Raw genomic sequence first — 14,662 nt, 5'->3', positions numbered from 1 at the left:
GTAGACTGCGCAGTTGTCACGGTGACGACATAATGCACGTGCGCCGTACTCGCACGTGACGTGTCAGTAAGCTCCTCCCATCACAACCAACCTCTGCGATCACACTTTACCCAACAACAGCACCAATGGACATAACGCTGCAAGTCCTGCTCTTGCTCTGGATCGAACATGTTGCAGTACGCGCTGGTAAGTTCATATTCGACTAGAGAATGTGTACGTACACTAACTCATTTGGTTTCAACGTCAGACTGTCCGACCACATTTTCAAACAAATCACTACAACTAAAAAGTCAGCAGGACGTCGACCAACTGACCGATTGTACTAGAATTGAAACCGACGTTTTGTTGGGTTCCAGCAACTGTGACCAGCCGTCGCTGATCTCGTCACTGGCATCTCTCGAAAGCATCACGTCAATCAGTGGCTACCTGAAGATATCCTGCCTATCCAATCTAACCCGCGTGGATGGATTTGATAGCCTCACACACGTCAAAGGACTTGAAATAGACAGCAACATGGTTTTAAAAACGATTAAAGCATTTCCCAGTCTGTCTACACTAGAAGGCGCTTTGGTAGTTACAAATAATGTCAACCTTACTACAATTGCCGGATTTGAAATACTATCTAAAGTAACAGGCCATGTACAGATAGACAGAAACGGAAGGCTAACATCGTTGTCTGGCTTGACAAGACTGCAGCAGATTGAAGGAAAAAGTCTCTCTGGCTATTTTGCTCTGTCTATAGTCAATAATTTCATTCTTCCAACTTTGGATGGGTTTCAGAGTCTCACAAGAATAGCCAAAGGCACTGTTCATATAGAAGGAAACAGAAATCTTTGCTACGCTGGATATCCAGTTTGGGCCTATGGAAAATATAAGTCAAGGCCAAAAAGTGGAGCATATGATAAAGGAATTGACTGGAGAACACGGTTATTTACATCCAATACAAAGCTGTGGAGGTGGGTATCAGGGAATATACCCACATTGCTGGTACAAAATAATGGTGACACAGGAGATTGTGGTATGTATTAATGCAATAGGTAGATTAATTAATTAAACAAGCAACAAAGTGACAGCATCTATCTATTCTTTAGAGTCTGCCACTTGCTCATCTAACTGTGCACCTGGAACAGGATGCCTTGGTCCTGAAAGCAATCTTTGTGGCAGCTGTCGAAGTGACCAGTATGTTAGCACATGTTCTGACCTTGATTCATCTGAAACATCAGCAGAAAGCTGTAATAGTGACGACTGGTGGCCACCATTTCACCTGCCCTATTTGATTATTTTTGTTATCATCATTTTGGTGGTTGTAATAGTGATCATAGGGATAAGTATTTGTGTGTATCGGCATTGCAAACGACAACGTTTCATGAGGAAAGGGTCATTCCGAGTAAGTATCTAGATCACTGACAGGTAGTACTCAACGTGGCAACACCTGTTTTGTAGCTCACAGTAACAGAGTCAACAGAAAATCTACCTGCTGATATTGAGACTGGCATTGAAAAAGGAGGAATTGCTATGCATGCCATTCGTAAAATTGACACAAGCTCAACTGATCAACCATACACACACACTGTTGTTGAACACCCAACTGAAAACTCGGAAGACATTAGGTACAGTAAAAAAGAGAAAGAAGACAAGAAGTTGCAACTAAAGCAGCAGAAGGAATTGGCAAAACAAGAAAAGGAGCGTTTAAAGAGAGAACGAGAAGAGCAAACACTGCTACTGAAACAAGCAAAGAAACTCTCTAATGAGAGAGCAGATGACAAATTAGTTATTGAAAATGCTGGCATGACAGACAGTTTGTTACTCAAACAGCCAACAAGAAGCAAAAGTAAGTAACCTCAATTTAAAAATGCTTGCTAATCTTCACATACAATATCATGTTTCAGTGGAAATTTCATCACACATTCACGTCAACTACCCTAGAGATCAGCTGACACTTGGAGAAGAGATGGGCAAAGGGACCAACTATCAAGTATTTTAATTAATTTAAGCTCCCTGTTTGTTGCAGACCTCCTGTAAACTACTGATTCAATTTAGGTTTTTGAAGCCACAGCACAGCGTATCATCTCTGGATTGAAAAAGACTAGAGTAGTTGTAAAGGTGAGATGATCACTGACAGTCATAAATGACACAAGACAATAAGCTAATAACAAGTTAATGTTTGGTTGTAGCAACTGAAAACAACAGCAACTGATGCTGAAAAACAGCAGTTTCTTAAAGAAATTCAACACATCAAGCAAGGCCCCAGATTAATTAAGAATTGCTTTTTGTAGTGTTTTATTCCATGTAACACGCAGAACTCTGGAACAGCATGAAAATTTGGTTTCACTACTGGGTCTATGCACAGAAATTGATCCTTTCATAGCAATACTTGAGTATTGTGCTCAGGTAATCATTCTAAACTTTCTTAGGCACCAATATTATTATATCTTATCATGATCAATATCTAGGGGAATCTGAAAACTTATCTAATTGGTCATCGTTGGGATGCAGCTGCAGTTCGTGAAAGAGGAGTCCATGTCAGAATGGCGGCTGATATTGCATCTGGATTGAACTACCTTCACCAACACAATCACATACATAAGTACAGTACACTGGTGGACTAGACTTACACATTAAGTAAGTCATTGATTGTTTACCAGTGACATGGCAGCTCGCAACTGCCAGGTTGCCATAGACAGTTCTGTTAAGATTGGAGATTATGGCCTTGCACAAGAAGTATTCAGGGTAATATAGTATTTAAAATATAAACATCCCATATTGCAATATAGTCTTGATACTCTGTGTGTAAGGATGATTATCATCTGATCGAGAACCGTAACAGAATTGTGCCAATTCGTTGGCTAGCACCAGAGATTTTGACAATAGACAACAAAAGTGCAACCTTTGCTGCTCAGACAAAGGCTAGCAATGTGTGGTAAGTCTGCATGAAACACGTGTTGCTATTTAATGTACACTTAAGTTTGTTCATTGCCAGGTCATTCGGAATTACTCTGTGGGAAGTTATGAGTTTTGGTCATAAACCATATAGTCAGCTGTCCAATGAGGAAGTGATGCAGTCAGTAATTTACCATAAAACTAGTCAACTAGCTAACCCACTGGAACCTGGGCAGCAGCCACAAGAAAGGTAACTATATGCTCCTTACTTCCATAGATCTTAAAGTTGAGCACTGTTCACAATAGCTTCATAGTGATGCAGAGTTGCTGGTTACTACCAGAAAGCAGACCGACCATGGCTCAAGTACATGAAGCTCTTGATCATCTGAAAAGAACAGGAAACTTATCAGATCGATTTTGTGACCAATTTGATCCACACAAAAGGCTGTCATTGGCAAGTTGTATTCCCAAGTTGCATACCAACAAACTAAAAACTACTTTGTCTTATAGCTACAATCAAAAAACAGTGACACAAAGCCCACATTGCCATCAGCAACAAGAGTTACAACAATGCAGCAGCCACCTTTCTCTGCTGCAGTACAAAGACCTCATACAAGTCCTGCTGCCTGTTCAACAGGTTCCCCAACTATAGTACCAAGACAAGTTCGACAAGCAGTTGCCATGGATGTGACACAACCCTCATCTCGTTCTCCTGTCCTCAGAGGGTCACCTCCAATAACTGCTACACGAGCAGCTAAACGCACAGCTGTTTTAGAAGCACTTGCAAATTCACAGCAAACTAACTCATTGCAGATAGACGAAGCAAGTTCGAATAATGACGATCTACAAGAGGAAGAGGAACCTCACCGAAAAAGTACTCTGAAGTCACTGGCTGCTGTATGTACACCAGGTAGTAAACATTGCAGCAAGTACAGTACTGACATTTGTTTTGGTTTAGAAACAAGGGCCGAAGAAAACTGTAAAGTTCCCTGAAACCAATCTAACACAAACAATAGAAGTCTCAATTGTTTCACTGCATAGCTTGGATGATTCTGATATAGAAAGTGCTTTAAACAATGTTGAGAGTGATGAAGAGGACACTGCTTCAGATACTGCAATAGATAGTCAGATTTACCAATCAGATACATTGACCAGAAAGAAAAGAAGAGAGCAAGACCATACAGACTCTACAAATCTTATGTCCACAGACCTGGATGCAGTAAAACAAAACCAACTGCCACCTACTGAGAACCAGCCAGAACATGGTACGACATCAGCTGCTTCAGGAGAAGACAAAGCTGCTCTGATATGGTAAATCAATAAACCACCTTCCCATAAGACGAGCACCTACATGTATATACAATGCCTTTGAAGATTCACTCATTTGTAGCGTTTGTATTCATCGTCAGATGTTTGTTATTATAAAAACTAATGTCAGAGCTACTCGACCATCTACTTACAGTCCTAATGCACACAAAATATTGTCATTTTTCTTGGTACTATCCAAATTCTGTTGCAATGCAAACCACAAAAGCAATGTGAGCAACCAAAGGACACCAGTCCACTGGCTTAACTTAACACACAACACCAAACCTTAAAACTAAAGCACCATCAGCGAGACCGATCTTTCTTCACCTGCTACAGAGACAACATGGTGACGACCATCTGGTCAGTGATGTCTGAGATCATCAACTTACTCCTAGTCTGTTCTTTATGCTTTGGACCTTTTGGAAGATATTATCCCGCATTATTGCTGTTCTAGACATCTTTACCTTCTTCATCTTCCCTTTATCATACTCTTCATCCCACACATCTCGGGAGCGTTTCCTATGCCTTTGATCTTCATCTACTGCCATATCGACAACACTTTGTTTACCATCCCATGATTGCACTATAAGTATACAGTTGCCATCAACATAAATTCCAAAAGATAACAAGTCTGCTAAAAGACCAACCTGATTTTCCATATCCTTGAAGTGATGACTTCGTTAATTCTGACAAAACATCATTGTGTCTTGACCCATCCCGTATTGAATAACTGCAACCCCCAATGCCCTTTTTCTTCATGGCATCTCTCCAGTGAATCTTTTCTACTAGCGTAAAAATCAGTTGTTAATATAAATCATCCATACAAAGACAACAATACCTGGTTGTTTCTCAAAATGTCTATCGGTCCAATATTTTTCAGCAGTTTGATGTTTTTCAGGTGTTTGATGCCTCTCTGGTACATACGAGTAACTCTTTGTTGCCTTTGCCTTCCTCCTGTCATTGTGTTCTCTTGAGTCAGTGTTTCTGTGTCTACTCCTGCCACTGTCTTCATCTAAATTTTCACATCTATGTTGTCTATCACAAGAATGGAAAGTGTCAGAACTATCTCTACGGCCTCGATCAGTAGAATCGAAACTTGATGAATGATGTTTGTGCCTGTGTTTATAAATTCCATCAGAGCCACGTGCTTCCTTTAAAGGAGGACAAAAACTATGTGCATTGGAATCATCATTCATCAATTTCCGCTTCCTCTTTTGTATGTCTGAAGTCTCAGTTGAATGGTGTTTATCAGTATTGTCTACTGTTGCACGTTCTGCCACCCTGTGTTTGTCTCTATCTCCTTTCTCATTCTTCAACTTCTGTTTCTCTGCCTTCTTGGCTTTCTTATGCTTCTTATGCTTCTTCTTCTTCTTTTTCCTGTCCTTCGCTGAACTCTTCTCTGTAATCTCACTACAGTTCATAACCACTTGACTCTCAGAGCTCTGATCTGCTTCCCACACTAAAGACTCAACTGATAGCCCTGAAACCTCTTCAATTTCATTTCTGCTCTTGCTGTTCATTCCTTTGTCTGAGATTACCTGTGTTCCTTTAACTGATGTTAGCTCTGCTTCATGGGGACCATCAGGACTATATGCATAACAGTCACTGGTTGTTGATGTTGCTGGTTCTATCCTTGCTGGTGATGGGCATTTGTCACTGTCAGATGATTCATACTCATTCAGTTTGTCCATTGCAGATTTAGTAGTTTGTGAACTCCCTGATGACGCAGCAGACTTTACAGAGGACTTCCACATATGTGATTGGGATGACACATTTTTAGAGTTTACTATTTCAGCTTGCTGTTGATGTGTCATTTCATGAGAAACTGGACTTGGTTGAACTACCGCGGTTGGTTTTTTTATCGCTGCCAAAGAAACAGTAACACCTTTTGGCTTCTGTTCAGAAAGCTCTTTGTTTCTATTGGATGCCTGGTACTTTGTATCATCAGTTATAAATGTCTTTAGTGGTTGAGGTGTGAAAGACAAAGATCCAGAAGGTAAGCATTTTCCAGCTGATGTTGGCTGTGGGCTCACAAGTTTACCTGTTGGTAAGTTCATTATTGTTGAGTTCACTGGTTTTACATCAGGTTTAATAGGACCAATAAAGTGATGCAACGGAGTACCAACAGTACCAGCTGGTAGAATTGGCTTCACTGCAGCAGTCTATAAAGAATAGCACAAAACTGTAACAGAAACTGCACAGTGTAGACTGTGTATACTGTAGACCTTTAGAGAGGTAGGGCTTTCACGTCTGACTTTCATTCGAGCATAAAACAACAGATAAGCTTGCTGACCTAACACTGTAGAAATATTGACATGGTAAACCTAAAGCAACAAAAAGTAAAAATGTAGCAATAAACTACACAAAACAGTAAGTTTCCTACTTGAGCATCATTCATGCAATACCAGTGTCCTCCTGGGCTTCGCACGTAGCAGTAGTAGTGGCCAGAATTGCAAGAGCTTCCAGCATGTACCAGCACAGCATAAAGTTGATACATTTCAGGCGGACCCTTTCCATAACAATGAACAGAATTCAAACACATTCTATAGTAACTCTATCAAAAGAATTAGTTGTTTCTATTGTTAAATAACACACACATACGGGACACACTCCATACAAACATGTGCACCACACAAACGTGCACATGCACAAACATGCACATGCACAAACGCACCAGCCAACACCCATACACTTACAAATACACACATGCTCAAATGCAAATACATACAAGCACACAGATACAGAAGGTACTGCCATAAAATCCTGATACTATCAACTAACCTTCTTACAACTCATAAAAGGACGTAAATCAAGCTTTTCATCATATTTCACTTCTTTACTCAGTTTGCTACCAAAAAGACTATAAAATTCAAATCTAACATACACAGACAACCACGTCAAACACTAATAATCAGTTGTGACATCTATACACAACACAACCTCTTCATCTGCAATGTTAACACATTTGGAGCTCTGTGAATCGTCAGTGTCTTCTGAGCAGGCACTTTTTGTTTGCATCTAAAAAACGTTACACATTTACAATAAAACTGACTGCCATAAAATATTACAAGTAGTAATACAAACTTGAAACAAAGGTATCTATTGACACCATCAAGCATCTCTGGCTCAATGAATTTTTCTAATGCCCTCTTCACTGACAAACAACTCTGTATACATACACATCGAATTCACATGTATGGTCAACAACCTCTATGTATACTGTAAAAGAAAAGAAAAGGAAAGAAAAGAGTGATCTCACAAACCAATAAAAATAACAAGTGAAGAGAAATCATATTAACAAGTTCATATTTCCATGTGATCTACACACATAATGATATTGAGAGTACAACATGACATGCCTATGTGTAAACGTTTCAGTTGCATACATTTTCCAGTTATGGACAGTGTTGAAATCCCAATGTGCCCAAATAAAACAGATATTTAGTGTACTCTTCTAATCTCAATATAATGACAGTCATCCCACAGCAAGTCTTGCTATTGCAAAATAGCCACTATATTCTTGACCCATCTTAGGGGCAAGTACAATGCCTTTCAGTAGATCTGCCTACATTATCACTGACACGGGTAAAGATACATTTCTCCATCTGAGCAATGTTCAATATTAAGTTTGAGTAGTATCAAGTCATGCAAACAGGCTATTCTCCGTGGGTACTACTTATACCAATTTGTTGTATGACCTGATACTTGTTAGCAGGCTAAAGCAATCTGTTAGTTCTTGCAACAACTGTATGATCTATCTTGTTCTTTACAAGATGCAACCATTATAGCACTGCTTACGAATACCATTCTTAAAACTGTAAAAAATTAATAGAAGTATGTATAGTACCGCGTGTTCCAAGCAGCTGACCTTGATGTTAAGACTGATGTCTAACAATTGTTCATACGTGTTTGACTCATGTCTACACTTCAAACACTTAACTGCAAACAAAGCAAAATATAATACAAAACGTTCATAAAACACTAGTACAACCTTGTGATCTGTGATATCCTCCAAATATTCTATGTACAATACTAGTTCCCTGACTTGTTGGATCTAGTCTGGAAGACATGTGCGGCTACATTTCTTGATCTCATGCATTTAGTTGTTGAAACTTACTTTAAATAACCACTGAGGCATGACTTCTGCATTCTGTCAATCAAATAACGCAAAAATTCATGGGCATCCTCCTGACGACCAACCCTGAAATGCTTGGCAATATCTACAATGTAAAAGAGAGTGGTACAGAGGCTGACTGAGTTGTAATATATTAAATCAAACAATCAACTTGCTTTTCAGTCTCTGAACAATGCCTGTTGGTCGAACAACCTTCCCGCTTGCTGTAAGCACAACATCAATGTGTCGTTTCACTTCACACATAGCACAGAATCCAACCATCCGACCTGCAGGTATATCACACACACACATTTCTAACCAGTCATGATCAAACCAGTCATTAAAAAATATGTATAGTGACACCAAACACTGCAACACTGTCTCGGAGTGCAGCCAGTCAAATCACTAAACTTACTGTTATGCATCATGGTACTTCACTTGATATGTAGATCACATTATCAAGTGCCATGCTCATTGACATGATGCAATAACACCCATAGCTACTTTTCTTAGATCTCACACTTGATAGACTTATTTTTATTGATATGTACCACTCATCTTCATGCGCTACCACAGCTAGACCAAACATCTTACAGATACTCTAGATAGTTTATGCAGTCAAATGTCCAATTCATGTGGCTCAGCATGAGAAGCAGTAAAAGCAACTCGAGCAACTTGATCAAAGCCTATCAAACTTACAAAATTACTACTTTATAGTCAAGAAAAAATTTCACCACAGTTTTCTTTTGGAAGCAAAAATGTACGCAGATTCAAGTTAAGCACAACACATTAGAGTCCAAGACCAACAAGGACAGGTGGTTTGTAACATCTGGTAATGTAGCTGGTTCACTAAAAACTAATTGCTAAATACTTATAACACTACTACGAACCCTACTCCTCATACTGTACCTCATCTCTGTTCTCTTGACGCACAAACATGCAGTATTACAGTCTGGCAGTGCAGACATTCCGAAATAAGATAATTGATCAATGAACCCCCTCAAGCAATAACGAATTAATAATTCGGTTTAATTAAACTACATTCATATTCTCTTTCCAGAACTTGATCAATTCAAATTCTAACCTAATGTCACTGAGGTGCCGCAACACAAGCTATATCAGCACCCCAAAACAAACTACACACACTGTAATGACAACAAGAGCCCGCGGAGATATCCACTAAACTTACACTGTCGGGTGTGATCTCCTGACTGCAAGTAGTTGATAAGAGGTGCTGTGTAGGTCATGCACTGCATCACAGAATTCAAAAAACAGGTGTTGCCAAGGTTGGCTAGACCTGAACCAACTCTTCGCGACGCCTTCCATTGCATCTCTACTCTTTCTACAGGAAACAACTCAACGCGCGGTTTGCAAACACCGTCACCTTTGCTATCGTCAGTTTCCACGGAATTAGAGGACAAGGGAGTGCCCGAACCAGCGCCTTTTTCCTTCAGTGGATCGTTCAGGGGCTTGTACCGTTTCTTGAGTTCTTCATACTGGGAGTCCTGACGTTTCGCTTCTACAAATCTGATCCTTTGATGCAGTAATTCTCTTGACGACGATGCGAGCTGCACATCCAAAGGGAGATCAGCGTCTGAAGACCCGTCACAGCTTTCATTCAATGATTTAACATTCATGTCAGTGTGTAAACGGTAAAGCCTACGGTCAATACAGCTAATGGCAAGGAGAAAACCTGCCACGTGCTACTTTCGAAAATCGAACAAAACACGCGCAAGCGCACTAGAGTCTACCGCGCTTGAACACAAGGATGTGCATCTTATTTGCAGAGTTATGAAGAACTTCTTGCTTGCCACAATAGAGTGAATGACTCAAGCGTAGTAGAAGCTGAAAGGGTAACTCGTAACAGCTAAGAAAAGTAAAATTACTCATATATTTTAATTAATACTCGATCAATAACTTTAATTTTGTACTACACCTTCTTTGTTGCGAATAACAGGTAACTGGATGTCGGCAGTGTATCATTGTTGACTTGAACATACTGTATAGTCACGTTACTTGACATTCCCAGAATGTCAACACCAGCAAGTATCATTGTTCGATAAGGAGAGTATGTGGATATTGTTGCTTCCAGCCTCAGCCTACCCTAGAATTAAACCACACAAACTCTCGTGAGGCTATACTTTAATTAAATTGTTTTTATTATAGCACCGTATTTAATTCTTTACAGACACAAATTATTAATTAATTAATAAATAAGTAATGTGTTACTAACTTGTTTGTGATTGTCCTGGTAGTGCATTTTTATCAATGTATGCTGATGTTCAGTTTCATCTAAATCAAAAACAAGGGTAGAATTAGAAAGCAATTGATGAATTATACATTGTTGCTGCTACCCATGCATACTTACTAATGAGAGATTCACCATCATCTAAGAACAAGTCACCTATACTGTGTCTGCTGCCATCTGCTGACTGCTGACCATTGGCCACTGTGAGCCAAAATGGATTTTTTTGACTAAATCAGTTAAAACAAAATTTTGTCAGCCCCATACTTGGCTTTGTCTGTCTTACGTATCTTGTGTTGTGGTGTTGGCATAGTGGAAACTAGGTACAATATATCCACCACGTATGAACAGAGGAACTTGACCTTTCCCAAGAGGGGCATTGACAGTTATAGTTGCTGAAATTCCCTCAACAATGGGAGATCCCTATAATTTGACAGATTATCTTTCCACTGAAAGCACGATTACAAAAGTATTAGACATAATTAACTTACTGTATGGAAGTCATACCAGTAAGCCGGTGGAAAAACAACATCAGTCTTGTCAGCTCCCTTAATTAATTAAAACAGTTAGTTTGGTAAAATGTATTAATCAAATAAATGTAGTATAAAACAACTTCTTCGAGTAAAGGTGCAATTAAAAGTGCTTTGCCCCACATAAACTCGTAGCCAATGTCAAACATGTTTTCATTTGGAAATCTGAAATTTGAAAATAATGTAGCCAGATAAAACAAAAAATACTCTACAATGTTCTTGATTGACTGACTCGAAGAACAGAGGTCGAGCAACTGTTGTTCCATTGATGTGGGCTTGATAGAATAATGTATAGAGGTAAGGAAGAAGCTTATACCTCAATGTAAGTGCATTCCTCATGGCAGGAACAGCAACATTTTCACTAAATGATGCTGGATCTTGTGGCTAAATCATTACAAATTATTTTCAATAATGAGTGGCAACAAATTCCCATCTGTTACATTTTTGTTGTTTGCATTGTGATTTCGAGAAAATGGGTAGAATGATCCAAGCTCCATCCAACGCGTGCAAAGCTCTTCTGTCGTGTTGTGTCCACCAAAGCCACAGATATCGACACCAACCTATACGCACATTAAGTCAGAAGCCTTTAACTTAATGTACATAAACCATGTAGAAAAGAGAACAAACCATTGAGATGCCAAATAGGCTAAAATCAAGTATCCCTACAGAAAATATTATATGTAAATTAAACAGCAATGCTGCCAGCTTTAATTAACCTGTAATAGACCTAGCTAGGTCTGACCATGTGCTTTGATTATCACCCAGCCAGTGTCCTACATAGTGACCCGAGCTTACAAAAGTAGATCTTGATATAACCAGTGATCGCTTTTGCAGTACAGTTTGTAAAGCTCTAAGTACGAGACATGACAGAGCACAAGAGATGAAAGCCTGGATGAAGTCGTTAACAATACACTTCACTCACTTTGCAGTAGCTATAGACTCTGTGTGACCATACAGACTGTGAACATTGTAGTGTTCTGATGCTGTTTGTTGAGACGTCATGCACAGAGTTTTGTCATACAGCTTGTCACCTACAATGCCTGCAGTGGAAAGTATATCAGTTAAGGACACAGTTGTATCCTGTTTATACATAGCAATCTTTAATTAACTAAACCAAAAACCTGGCAGAAAAGGTGGATCATTTAGTGATGACTTTGGACACCCATTGATTGAACCTTGAACAAAGTTTGATGGTTCATTCATGTCCTAGTAAACAAAATACAGATGAAACCTAATGACTACCTATAAGAATTAACAACTATCACAATCCATAATCCATCAAATGGTATCTCATTGTGGAAGTTCCGAATCATTTCTGTCCAGTAAGAAGTAGACTGTGGGTTTGTAAAGTCAGGAAACGCAGTCTTTCCCGGCCAGACCTATTAGAATAAAAGGCCATACAGAGAGGGTTAAATTTCAGGTTCATTAATTAAACTCCTTGTTTGAACCTGTCCAACAATTGGAATGTTATTTGTTTTGGATACATTAATAAAAATGCCTAATTTGAGTCCTTGGTCGTATGGAGGATAACTTCCAGGTGGTTGTGTGATCGATATTCCAGGATCCTGCAACATTTTATGTTAGCTGCATGATTATGGTTACTGTGTAAACTTTCTAAAATACCAACCACAATCATGATGTATTTCTGGTTATTGTTGTGCAAATGTTGTACTAATTGGGGTAATAAACCAAATTTTTCTTTGTCGTAAGTGAAGTCCAGATAATCTCTCATGTAATCAATATCATTCCACTGCACATCCTGAGGAATACCAAGACTCCTCATCTTGTCTACAACCTCTTGAGTCTTGTTTGCAGTTCCATAACCCCAGCGGCAAAGATGGAAACCCAAAGACCAATAAGGAGGCATGAATGAGTGTCCAATAAGCTAATGGAACATTTACAATAATATAACAAACATTCCCAGTCTAATACAATCACATACTCTTACTGCAGTGTACTGTTGAATTACATCTTCTGGCGTGTCTCCCACAAAGAAGTAGAAGTCCATTATTCCACCAGTTGTTCTGTATGTAATGGCTGGCAAGGGCTGTAGTGCTATATCTATATGGTACGTAAGGCAATATCTACAAAATATTTATAAACATAGACACAAAAGGTTGACAGACAGACAAACAGACAGATGGCGTTTGAAATTAAGTTTAATCTGAGCAGTTGTTTGTACATTAGATTATATATAAGCAAACACAGATATACATTATAACATAATTAATTAAGCATACAAACTCACCCATGGCATTACTGTTCAGAAATAAGACACCATATGATTTTCTTTCTCCATTTATCAATGGCTCAATTGCCAAGTAGAATGGATGCACCCCATAGAGATTCCAGGCTGGATCCTGGTAATAAAGAACAAGAAACAGCACGAATGTTCGTGTAACTTTTAGAAAATAACAAGCTTGTAGTGTATGTACCTCAGGAAAGATGTCTCTAGTGAAGAGAGTTACCGTTGTCCACTTTGCTAGATCAATTCTTTGAGATGGCTTGCTTTCAACTTCAGATCTTCTATGAATGTGTTCTCCTAGGCCATACACCAAATCAGAAGGAAGCGATGACGATATCTGAAGGAACTGGTCGGAAAAGACTAGACTTCCATAATTTGTATTAAATCTAAATCATTTACATCCATAAAACAGCTTGAAATTGATTCCTAATCAATATACGGTGACCTACAAAACTGTTCCAGTTGATGTCCTTTTAACGACAAAAGAAAATGGTGACTTTGTGTATGAGAATTCATAGTCTCGATAATCCTTTTGCATTGAATTTCCTTGTTGAAGTTCAATTGGTACTTCGTATCTCTTGTTTGCTGGATCATATATCTGCATCCAGTCTGACCATTATAAAACTGAATTGCATGTCACAAATTCAGCATGCTTCATGCATGGTCATGTATGCACAGGTTTGTTTGTTTGTATATTCCATGCAGTCGTCTAAATATAGTTAGAACAAACGCTTTCCCACCAATTTCTGTAAAAAATTTACTTACTTTGACATGCAGCCTATTGTTGGTCTCAAACAATGCTTTCACAGCCAGCTTCTCGACAGCACCAGGGTATGGAAACTGGTCTGCGGAAAAATAAGACTTCTTCAGCCACGAGAGATAAAGCATTGGTCCAAGATCCGAATGTTCAACAGAGCTGACTTCGTATCCTTGCACATAGTCAGCTGCGTAGTAACATCTAGGTGAGTTGTCGGTTACCTCATCATTCCAGCAACAGCCTCTACGAGAACATTCGGCTGCATTAGTATTGCGCCCGGGAAAACAGTTGAAGCGTTCAAGTTTGTCCACTTGTTCGCAGGTGCTTCTGCTGCTGCCACTGTTCCCTAGGCCCGCCCCCAATCCCACGCCCAAAATGATAATGATGATGACGAGTCCCACTGCAACACCAACAACGATTCGACGTCTAATTTGCGGAGAGTACGCTCGTAAAGTTTTTCGCTTTCCAATCAGCCCGCTATCATCATGATCAGAATCATCTGAAGTTAGCTCGTACTCCATTCTTTGGAGCTCTGGATCTCTAGTTCCCGTATCAACATGTGTACACTGTACAGTACGTACGT

At 39.3% G+C, this 14,662-nt stretch overlaps 3 protein-coding genes across 6 annotated transcripts; 1 reads left to right on the top strand and 2 right to left on the bottom strand.

Annotated features, from left to right (window-relative positions):
• The first annotated feature begins 66 nt into the window (after nucleotides 1-66).
• Nucleotides 67-4,231, top strand: LOC134184169 (uncharacterized). The gene is made up of 15 exons (XM_062651787.1): nucleotides 67-186; nucleotides 248-1,018; nucleotides 1,092-1,387; nucleotides 1,444-1,831; nucleotides 1,890-1,975; nucleotides 2,041-2,103; nucleotides 2,175-2,239; nucleotides 2,301-2,391; nucleotides 2,454-2,587; nucleotides 2,646-2,730; nucleotides 2,796-2,920; nucleotides 2,981-3,130; nucleotides 3,187-3,334; nucleotides 3,391-3,777; nucleotides 3,839-4,231. The coding sequence occupies exons 1-15, from the start codon at nucleotides 126-128 to the stop codon at nucleotides 4,193-4,195; spliced, it is 3,207 nt and encodes a 1,068-aa protein (XP_062507771.1). The 5' UTR covers nucleotides 67-125; the 3' UTR covers nucleotides 4,196-4,231.
• Nucleotides 4,232-4,243: 12 nt separating this feature from the next.
• On the bottom strand, nucleotides 4,244-9,943 carry LOC134184171 (ubiquitin carboxyl-terminal hydrolase 36-like). Of its 3 annotated transcripts, none has more exons than XM_062651791.1 (14): nucleotides 9,492-9,943; nucleotides 8,479-8,589; nucleotides 8,306-8,408; nucleotides 8,180-8,247; nucleotides 8,057-8,127; nucleotides 7,273-7,355; nucleotides 7,129-7,206; nucleotides 6,970-7,063; nucleotides 6,572-6,697; nucleotides 6,414-6,512; nucleotides 5,027-6,350; nucleotides 4,836-4,973; nucleotides 4,578-4,771; nucleotides 4,244-4,515 (listed from the first exon to the last, which is right to left on the bottom strand). In XM_062651791.1, exons 1-14 carry the CDS (start codon nucleotides 9,937-9,939, stop codon nucleotides 4,492-4,494), a joined length of 2,961 nt encoding a protein of 986 aa, XP_062507775.1. In that variant the 5' UTR covers nucleotides 9,940-9,943; the 3' UTR covers nucleotides 4,244-4,491. The 3 variants fall into 3 exon arrangements, with proteins under 3 accessions (XP_062507775.1, XP_062507773.1, XP_062507774.1); XM_062651789.1 differs by having other exon boundaries at nucleotides 4,245-4,518; XM_062651790.1 differs by having other exon boundaries at nucleotides 4,245-4,518; nucleotides 4,836-4,970.
• Nucleotides 9,915-14,657, bottom strand: LOC134184172 (lysosomal alpha-glucosidase-like). Of its 2 annotated transcripts, XM_062651794.1 has the most exons (22): nucleotides 14,301-14,393; nucleotides 14,088-14,167; nucleotides 13,772-13,920; nucleotides 13,513-13,708; nucleotides 13,326-13,437; nucleotides 13,026-13,138; nucleotides 12,705-12,962; nucleotides 12,526-12,642; nucleotides 12,343-12,456; nucleotides 12,199-12,283; nucleotides 12,000-12,117; nucleotides 11,794-11,927; nucleotides 11,705-11,739; nucleotides 11,518-11,637; nucleotides 11,310-11,461; nucleotides 11,161-11,242; nucleotides 11,039-11,095; nucleotides 10,834-10,970; nucleotides 10,671-10,777; nucleotides 10,536-10,594; nucleotides 10,239-10,406; nucleotides 9,915-10,169 (listed from the first exon to the last, which is right to left on the bottom strand). In XM_062651794.1, exons 3-22 carry the CDS (start codon nucleotides 13,858-13,860, stop codon nucleotides 10,092-10,094), a joined length of 2,331 nt encoding a protein of 776 aa, XP_062507778.1. In that variant the 5' UTR covers nucleotides 13,861-13,920; nucleotides 14,088-14,167; nucleotides 14,301-14,393; the 3' UTR covers nucleotides 9,915-10,091. The 2 variants fall into 2 exon arrangements, with proteins under 2 accessions (XP_062507778.1, XP_062507776.1); XM_062651792.1 differs by having other exon boundaries at nucleotides 14,088-14,657.
• Nucleotides 14,658-14,662: the final 5 nt, after the last annotated feature.

The sequence above is a fragment of the Corticium candelabrum genome, chromosome 9 (assembly GCF_963422355.1).
Source record: "Corticium candelabrum chromosome 9, ooCorCand1.1, whole genome shotgun sequence".
Lineage (NCBI taxonomy): Eukaryota > Metazoa > Porifera > Homoscleromorpha > Homosclerophorida > Plakinidae > Corticium > Corticium candelabrum.
This window is presented reverse-complemented; position numbering and strand designations above follow the sequence as displayed.

Coding starts and splice junctions, on each gene's coding strand:
- LOC134184172 (XM_062651792.1), bottom strand. CDS start 14,600: ATGGAGTACGAGCTAACTTCAGATGATTCTGATCATGATGATAGCGGG. Junction 13,709..13,771: donor ACATCAACTGGAACAGTTTT/GTAGGTCACCGT, acceptor TAAATGATTTAG/ATTTAATACAAATTATGGAA. Junction 11,638..11,704: donor GCCTATTTGGCATCTCAATG/GTTTGTTCTCTT, acceptor ATGTGCGTATAG/GTTGGTGTCGATATCTGTGG.
- LOC134184171 (XM_062651789.1), bottom strand. CDS start 9,939: ATGAATGTTAAATCATTGAATGAAAGCTGTGACGGGTCTTCAGACGCT. Junction 6,513..6,571: donor ATTGCATGAATGATGCTCAA/GTAGGAAACTTA, acceptor TTGTTGCTTTAG/GTTTACCATGTCAATATTTC. Junction 6,351..6,413: donor AAAGCCCTACCTCTCTAAAG/GTCTACAGTATA, acceptor TATTCTTTATAG/ACTGCTGCAGTGAAGCCAAT.
- LOC134184169 (XM_062651787.1), top strand. CDS start 126: ATGGACATAACGCTGCAAGTCCTGCTCTTGCTCTGGATCGAACATGTT. Junction 2,240..2,300: donor AAAGAAATTCAACACATCAA/GCAAGGCCCCAG, acceptor TGTAACACGCAG/AACTCTGGAACAGCATGAAA. Junction 2,588..2,645: donor CAACACAATCACATACATAA/GTACAGTACACT, acceptor ATTGTTTACCAG/TGACATGGCAGCTCGCAACT.